Source organism: Mus caroli, chromosome 1, assembly GCF_900094665.2.
Source record: "Mus caroli chromosome 1, CAROLI_EIJ_v1.1, whole genome shotgun sequence".
Classification (NCBI taxonomy): domain Eukaryota; kingdom Metazoa; phylum Chordata; class Mammalia; order Rodentia; family Muridae; genus Mus; species Mus caroli.
This window is the reverse complement of record NC_034570.1, coordinates 123,497,163-123,506,281: the sequence shown is the minus strand read 5'-3', so window position 1 is coordinate 123,506,281 and position 9,119 is coordinate 123,497,163. Positions and strand designations below refer to the sequence as shown.

Below are 9,119 nucleotides of genomic sequence, written 5' to 3'. Positions count from 1 at the left end.
GCATGGCTGTTATTTTACTCTTACTGTTATACATAAAAACACAAAAAAGTGAAAAAAAAAAAATACAGAAAAAAAAAAAAAAAAAAAAAAAAAAAACAAAAAAAACAGCTTTTTAAGGTATAATATAGTTATGTTATAATGCAATCAAATATGGTAACATTAAGCTTTAGAAGAAAAAATTGTTTTATTGGTGTAGTCAAAGCATGCTTTAAAACAAAAGAAATATTTTATACATATGTGTATGTTATCTATGTACATGCGTGCACATCATGTGTTTTGGTACCCATGGAGTGAAGAAGGTCTCAGATCTGGAACTACAAGTGGTTGTAAGGTTGCCAAATAGTGTTTGCTTGTTTTGAGACAGGATCTCACATGTAGCAAAAACTGACTTAAACTCAGGATCTCCTGCTGTCATTACAGATGTGTACCACCATACCCAACCAATGGAATTTTGCCTTCAGTTTTGTTCTATGAAAATGATGAAATCTGGAGATGATTTTGAAGTGTGGAGGAGAATGCGCACGGGTCACAGACAGCATTTCGAATAAGGAACCCGAAAGAAATGTGTTTAGACTCTTGTTGTATTAGGGCTAAAAAAAGTACCTTTTTAATGAACTTGGTCTTGTGAAACTGGAAATGGAGAAAATCTACTATGATCAAAATTTAACATTTAAGAGGAGGATTACTTAAGTACAAGGGCATGAGACGTTCTGTTCTATCTATTCCTAGCCAAAACAAACAAAAGTCTAATCAAAATCTTACTAGTGAGCCAGAAATGGTGGCACACACCTGTCATCCCAGCCCCCAAGAAGGTCAGGAGTCTGAGGTGGAATACGCTGGACTATAGAAAGCCCTAGCCTCAAACTTCTACCATTTAAATGCCAAGTAAAACTAACTCTCCAGTTGAACAATAACTACCAGAAACGTGAGCAAATACAGAATCTCAACACAGCATAGACGACTAAACTAAATGAACAACGGCTCTGCCACAAACTAGATCTCTGTCCTCGAGTAAGGGATTTCCCTCACTGACCATGGTTTTTCAACTGTAAAATCAGGAATACAAACTACTCAATTGTGGGGCTGGAGACAAAGCACGGTGGTCGATGTGGCTCTTGGCCAGTTCCATTTCCAGCAGGTGGTCATCAACTCTTGTAAATCTAGCTCTAGAAACTCTGACCCACTCCTCTGGACTCCACATGCACATACTTACACATAATCAACTATACACATCTATGTATTTAGTTGAGACAGGGTCTCACTATATAGTCTTGGCCAGCTTGAACTCAGAGACCTGCTTACCTCTGGATTTAAAACATGTGCTACCACACCCAGCAAAAATAAATCTTAAAACAAAAGGACTCAGTGGGCGGTGGTGACGCACGCCTTTAATCCCAGCACTGGGGAGGCAGAGGCAGGCGGATTTCTGAGTTCGAGGCCAGCCTGGTCTAGAGTTCCAGGACAGCCAGGGCTACACAGAGAAACCTTGTCTCAAAAAACCAAAAAAAAAAAAAAAAAAAAAAAAAAAAAAAACCCAAAAAAATGACTCAAGATTGTCCCAAAAAGGAGTGGTAGATAAATAACGACTAATAAAAGACAGTTGTGCTGGGCGTGGTGGCGCACACCTTTAGTCCCAGCACTCGGGAGGCAGAGGCAGGCGGATTTTTGAGTTCGAGGCCAGCCTGGTCTACAGAGTGAGTTCCAGGACAGCCAGAGATATACAAAGAAACCCTGTCTCGAAAAACCCAAAAACAAAACAAAACAAAATTTGTCTCATAGACTGGAGAAATGGCTTGGCATTTAAAAGCACCTACTGTTCTTCTAGAGGTCTTGAGTTCAATTCCCAGCAAGCACATGGTGGCTCACAACCCTCTGTAATTGGATCTGATGCCCTCTTCTGGTGAGTCCGAAGAGAGCGACAGTGTACTTGCATACATAAAATAAATAAATCTTAAAAAAAAAAAAAAAAAAAGAGTGAAGCCCACCCCTTACCCTTATTCAATTTTTGTAAGTTTGAGTTCTGTAAAACTTACGGGCTTTCCTTATTTTTGGCTTTTTTGAGACAATCTCATCATATAGGCTTGGTAGGCCTTATTTTCCATTATTTCTGCCTCAGTCTCTTAAGTACTAGAATGATAAGCTGCACGATCACATTTAGATTTATAAAATACCCCTGATGCTTTAAAAATTAAGGTCTCCAGGTGGGAATTTCTTTTAAAGCCATACTTGCTCACAGGCACATATACATCTGATAGTAAAGAAGAACAAATACACGGAAACAGGCGCATCTCTAGATACACAATGGGATACTAAATTTAAGCATGCTCTTGTATTTATTTGTTAAATTCTAAAGTATCTCCAATTTTCAAATTTCCCCTTAAGCCGGAGATTTCTTTTTTATTTTGAGAGACAGGGTTTCTCTATGTAGACCTACAGAGATCTACCTCTGCCTACAGAGTACTGGGATTAAAGGTATTCACCACTACCACTCAGTGAACTAGGGACTTCTTAAAACTACATAGCAAGTCTAAGTAAGACTGGCTTGGAGCTGCATAAGACTCCAGCTTAAAAAAACAAGCAAATAATAATTTAAAAAACTCCACAAAAGTCAGAAAACAAACAATACACTCATAGTGTCATGCCTCATGAAGACAAGAAGTTTGGATGCCAGCACCCACATAGTAAGTGTCCCAGGGCATGTCCCACCTCAAATCATGGTTAAGAGGCTTCTTCACACACAAGTACATGGGCACACACAAGTACATGGGCACACACAAGTACATGGGCACACACATTGCAGAGGAAAAGGCCAGTGAGACAGCTCAGAGGCTAAAGGCACCTGTGCCAAGACTACAGTCCATCCACAGGACCAACAAGAACAGAGGTGATTCCACAAGTTGTCCTCTGACCTTAACCAGACAGGTGGTAGTGTACACCCACATACTTACAGGAAAGTAAAGTGGTCACTGTGGAGGTGGAAAAACGAGCAGGACTCTATTAACTATAAAATCTAGGTTCTGTAGGCCACTTGGACACATGATGTCTGCTGTCAAAGTTTGCCACCTAATTTTTTTATTCCCTTTGAGAAAAACAAAACAAACCAAAACAAAAATCCATCAAAAACTCCTTTTAGGACATGTGCCTTTAGGAATGTCTTTAACTCCAGAACTCAGGAGGCAGAAGCAGGCAGATCTGTTTGATATCAGCCTGGTCTACAGAGGGAGTTCCAGGCAGCCAAGGCTCTTGCACAGAGAAACCCTGCCTCAAAAAAACCCAAAAACAACAAAAAAATTCTTTTAGAAAACAGTACTATTATTTTGTGGAGTAAGGGGACATTTCTTCTTCTTTTTTTTTTTTTTGGTTTTTTTCGAGACAGGGTTTCTCTGTATAGCCCTGGCTGTCCTGGAACTCAGAAATCCGCCTGCCTCTGCCTGTGCTGGGATTAGAGGCGTGCGCCACCACGCCCGGCATAAGGGGACATTTCCGAGGTGCTCCCAAGCCACCAGGAGTTGTTTAGCATTAAAAGCACAGTGCAGAGTGCAGGCCCATACCCTACCAGAAGTACTGAGTGAATGAGAAACACAAGTTTTATTTCCAGTAATCTTTACTTAATTTAACTTTCAATAGCCACCAAGTGGGACAGTTAGTTACAAAGTTAAATGAGCCAGGAGTAGTAGTGTCTCACCTTTTTGTAAGGCAGAGGCAGATACAAACCAGTCTGGTCTACAGAAGAGTTCCGTGGGAGCCTTGGCTCCATGAGACACCCTCTCCCCAAATTAAATTTTTCTTTTTTAAAGAAAAGACATATCTTTATAGCAAAAGGACCAACTAATTTATTATACAAGAGACCTCAGCTGAGCAGTGGTGGTGCACGCCTTTAATCCCAGCACTTGGGAGGCAGAAGCAGGCGGATTTCTGAGTTCGAGGCCAGCCTGGTCTACAGAGTGAGTTCCAGAACAGCCAGGGCTACACAGAGAAACCCTGTCTCGAAGAAGGGGAAAAAAAAAAAAAGTAAAGTAGTTTGAGTTGGTGGTACAGTTTGGTTAGATTTATGCCCCCAAAGTACTCACTATAACCTGGAACTGTCATATTGACTATTTCCCAACACCACACAGAAGACATGGTAATTTGGAGGTGCAGGTTAAAACAGAATGGAAAAAGCAAGCTGGCAGGTAATTCATCCTCCGCAGTTCCATCTCGCGTGTGGGAGGAGTATTCAGTCCCAAACTACCACCAATAGATTATCTTGTCAAGGAGACATAGTGGGGCACAAAACCGTTGCCAGATCCAAACCTCTCCTTGGTATTAGGATACTCTCGATACCAAAACTTGAAATGAATTCATAACTGTAAAAATAGTTAAGAACTAAAGGCAATGGGGCCAGGTAAAGCTCCTTTACAAGTAACATCTATTGACTTTGGTCTCGGTCGCTGTCCCTGTCTCTCAGGCCTCAATAGATTGGACTAAACCACACCCTCCACCCAAGCCACATTCTATACAACGGCTCTGGAGGACATTAAAGGGGAGCCCACCGAGTGAGGGGAAACCGAAAACTTCTTGAAGCCATGTGAATAAGTCTGATCGCTAGTGGATCATAGTCCATTTACGATTAACGTCGCACGGGGAAAGAGTTACAGAAATAGCAAGAGATGCGTACTGCGGGGTAAGGGGGAACGAGAACCACACGGGATTTGGGTTAACAAGCACGTCCCTGGAGGAAGGGCATTTGTCTGCAAGCGGTGGAAAGAGAAAACTTGGGGTTAATGCGTTCAGAACTCCCAAGTGGGGAGAGGCTGTGGCTCTTATTTTACGGGGCTCTGTGTCAAAACTCACTTTTGCCCCAAGGGGAAAGGAAAACGTGGGTTCCGCCCAGGCCGGGCTAGGAGGCGGGGCCTGCCGCGACCCCGAGAATGGAGGCGGGGCCGGGCGGCGGGGCACAAGCAACTCGCTCGCCAAAACGCTAAGCCGCCCGCGAGCCTCGGGAGGACCGAGTCCCCCGTGTTCGCACCCGGGTCGGCCGCAGGCTCCAGCAGAGCCCAGGGGTGCGGCCTACGGTGTGCCTGGTGCGCGCCAAGCCCACGCCAGGGCCATGGCGGAGGTCCGGGCGGCCGCGGAGCCGACCCGGACCCTGCGGGGTGGAGGCGACGCGCCCGTGCGCGCCGCCGCCATCCTGCGCGCCGCCGAGCACCCACGCGCAAGGGCGCGCGCGGCCCCCGAGAGAAGGCCGCGCGTGGTAGTCAGGAGCCCGACTCCAGGCCCGTTGCCCAGGTCCTTCGTCACTCACCCCAGCCCGTTCGGCCCGCCCCGGGCCTTGGACTCCGCACTGACCTGACAGGCCGAGACATGTTCGCTGTCGAGGCGCGACCAAGTCGAGGAGCCGAGGACCAGGACCCCCCTCCCCGCGCACTCGGCGCCCCACCCCCCCGCTCCGGCCGGCGGGGCCGCTGCTGCCGAGCCCCGGGCTGCTGGCTTCTCAGAGTCCGCGGCTGCTGGTTTGAGGTCCCTGGATCTGACGAGCCCCCCGCTCCCCCGTCTCTTCAAAATGGATGAATCAAACCAGCCGAAAATGCGCCAAAGCCGCGGTGCAACCAAACCCCGTAGGGTTTGTGCGCTCCGCCCCAGCACGCCCGCTCATTGGTGACTCCTGTCAGATGCGCCCTAGTCATTAGTCCATTTGAATCATCACGCCTCCCAGCCCCGCCCCACTCCTGGATAGGCCCCACCTCCTCCATGGGGTCCTGTTAGTCAAGATGCGCTGAGAGCGCACGGCCGCAAAACAAAAATGGTCGCCGATTGCCCGCCCCCTGTCTTCCACGCCAGAGCTGCAGATTCGGCTTGGGTTATTACTTGGACCCCCTTCCAAATAACCTGATTTATATAGAGTTTGCTGTGGACTAGGTGGTTCTGTAATGGATTTAATTTCTCCTGACTTGATTATTTTGCAAATCAGCTAATTGAAAGACTCATGGGATAGGCAGCAGATTCGTCACTTAAGAATTGGAGGGAAATTACTTAGGTTCAAAAATTTGACCTTAATCTTAGAAATCCTGTACTCTGGCTTCAGCGTTAACCTCCCAGGGCTCAGTCACGCTGCTGAAGTAGAGAGTTGGGTTCACAAGGAATATCTTCTACCCAATCTGTTCTTTGAGAGCTACTTAACACTCATTAAAACCTCAATTTCTGACATTAGCATTTCAAAGAGAAAGAGGTGATTAATGGTTAAGAGGGAGACTGGTGACAAAACGCTTGCTTCAAAATTCTAAGTCCACCACTTAGTACTTAACTAGGTTTCCCTCTGTGCACCTCAGTTTTATGATAAGTAGAGTAGACTAAACTACTCTAAACAAGGTGCTATGTTGAAAGGCCTTTAGTCTGGGCTTAAGTGTTAGGTTCCGGTTTTAATAGAACATAAAAGTAGTTCGGGGCGGGTGGGGGGGGGTGTGGCTGGAGAGAATGCTCAGTGGTTAAGAGCACTGACTGCTCTTCCAGTGGTCCCCAGTTAAAATCCCAGCAACCACCTGGTGGTTTACAACCATCTGTAATGAGATCTGATGCCCTCTTATGGTGTGTCTGAAGACAGTTACAGTGTACTCATATATAATATATAAATAAATCTTTAAAAAAAAAACGTAGTTCGAGTTGCCTCAAGACTGAATGCCTAAATCAGAAGTAGAGCACAGTATCTTTGTATTAATATCTAGGATTTACTTCCTGTTATAGTTTGGATTCGATGTTCCCTAGGGACCCATATGCCAAAGATTTAAGAGGCAGGACCTGGTAGAAGTTAGGACATTAGGAGTGAGCACTTTAACATGATGTGGGGACCTTGACTTGACCACCCTCTGTCTTTCTTGCTTGCAGCCTGTAAACACAATATCATCTGTTTCACTCTGCTGACATGCTTTCCACCATGATGCTCTTGCTCTCTACAGACACAAAGCCCTAGGACCAAGCAGCCCTCGACGGAAACATATGAAACTGTAGAAAAATAAATCTATTCTTTTTTTTTTTTTTTTTTTTTTTTGGTTTTTCCAGACAGGGTTTCTCTGTGTAGCCCTGGCTGTCCTGGAACTCACTTTGTAGACCAGGCTGGCCTCGAACTCAGAAATCCGACTACCTCTGCCTCCGGAGTGCTGGGATTAAAGGCGTGTGCCACCATGCCCGGCAATAAATCTATTCTTGTAAATTGATATTTCAAGTCATAGGGATAGAAAACTAACACACTTTATGATGTTGTAAATCGATTTCAATACTTGCTAGAGCCAGTGTTTCACTTGAAGAGTGGGGATGTTGCTCAGCTGAGAGTAACTGCCCAGCACACAGTAAGCACTGAGTTCAATCTTCATCACCTCCTGAAACTGGACAAGGCGACACACACACACCTATAATGCCATCAGTCAAGGAGATAGACGTTCAAGGTCATGCCTGGCTACATAGGGAGTTTGAGGACGGTTTGGACTGCGAAAGCCCCTGAGTGAAGATACAGTCCCTAAGCAAGAACCACATCACTATCTGCTTCCTGAAAGCCTCCCAGTGTAAAATTCTACTTATCTAAGGGAAGAATGCAGCAAAAGAGAAGAATTTTAAAAGTTATTCTTGATCCTTTCCATTCAACGTCATTTCCTCTTCACTTAAAAAAATATATGGTTAAAAAAATCTCTAACAGCTGGGCAGTGGTGGCAAATGACTTTAATCTTGGCAATCAGGAGGCAGAGATAGGCAGATCTCTCTGAGTTCAAGGTCAGCCTGGTCTACAGAGCAAGTTTGAGAGCAGTCAGGGCTACACAAAAGGAAATTTACATAAAATGTGCTGTCTTAGCCATTTACACTTCTGTGGCATTAAGGACATTCATGTCGTTGCATAACCACCACCAAAGCCCATCTCTAGAATTTTTTTATATGTCTCTGGTGTGTGTGTGCATGTGTGCAAGTGTGTATACCATAGCAAGAATGTAGAGACCAGAGGAAAATTAGACAAAGAATTTTATTAACTTTTCTCAAACTTGATTCCCGCCCTGCTTCAGTTTAATTTGCTGCGAAGGGTGAACTGTGTGTGTAACCAACAACTAAAAGGAGCTGCAGAGTCCAAGGGGCTTGAACATAAAAATAGTAAAGATGTAGGTCTTATCAGAGTCATAAATTTTTTAAAGCAGTCATGACATGAAATAGCAGCCCAGTAACTTCTTTAAGTTTCATCTTCCTCACAAATTGCCTCAAGTCAGTTGCTCCATTTTTCTTTTTAAAGATTTATTTATTTATTATATGTAGTACACTGTAGCTGTCTTCAGACACTCCAGAAGAGGGCGCCAGATCTCGTTATGGATGGTTGTGAGCCACCATGTGGTTGCTGGGATTTGAACTCTGGACCTCCGGAGGAGCAGTCGGGTGCTCTTACCCACTGAGCCATCTCACCAGCCCCCCAGTTGCTCCATTTTTGAAAACCTCATCAAAATTCTCCACAGGACTGCAACTTCATCCCTCTCCTCTCCAGTAGCAGCTGGTGCTTTGCCATTCCCAGGTTGTCTGGGCAGAGCGACTGCCACTCTCTGTCACCCAGTCAGAGTGTCTGCACCAAGCTGGTATAGGATGCTGGGAAGTATTTCTGCCGGCTTCGGTATTGCAGCCCAGCCTGTAATGGTGAAGGTGTTCACTGACAGAGACACCTAAACTTTAGAGTTGTCAAAGAGGATTGTCACTGTTCCTCTTCAATACCAGAGATTTTTTTTTATTAAAGATTTATTTATTTTATGTATATGAGTACAACTATAGTTGTCTTCAGGCACACCAGAAGAGGGCATCCATCAAATCCCGTTACAGATGGTTGGGAGTCACCATGTGGTTGCTGGGAACTGAACTCAGGACCTCTGGAAAAGCAGTCAGTGCTCTTAACCACTGAGCCATCTCTCCAGCCCCAGAGACATTGTTTATGCCCAGCTTCTTTAAAGAGAATCAAAGTTCTAGTTTTTTTTTTTTTTTTTGGTTTTTTGAGACAGGGTTTCTCTGTGTAGCCCTGGCTGTCCTGGAACCCACTCTGTAGACCAGACTGCCCTCGAACTCAGAAATCTGCTGCCCGCCTCTGCCTCCCAAGTGCTGGGATTAAAGGCATGCGCCACCACACC

General features: G+C 45.2%; 1 protein-coding gene across 2 annotated transcripts in view; it reads right to left on the bottom strand.

Moving 5' to 3' along the window:
* Positions 1-5,612, bottom strand: part of Nucks1 (nuclear casein kinase and cyclin dependent kinase substrate 1) — an 18,715-nt gene extending 13,103 nt beyond the window's left edge. Inside the window, exon 1 of one of the 2 annotated variants that reach the window (XM_021166964.2) lies at positions 5,329-5,612. In XM_021166964.2, the coding sequence (XP_021022623.1) occupies positions 5,329-5,345 (17 nt within the window). In that variant the 5' untranslated portion in view covers positions 5,346-5,612. The remainder of the gene's footprint in view (positions 1-5,328) is intronic. The other variant, XM_021166955.2, reaches the window with a different exon arrangement.
* Between the last annotated feature and the right edge of the window lie 3,507 nt (positions 5,613-9,119).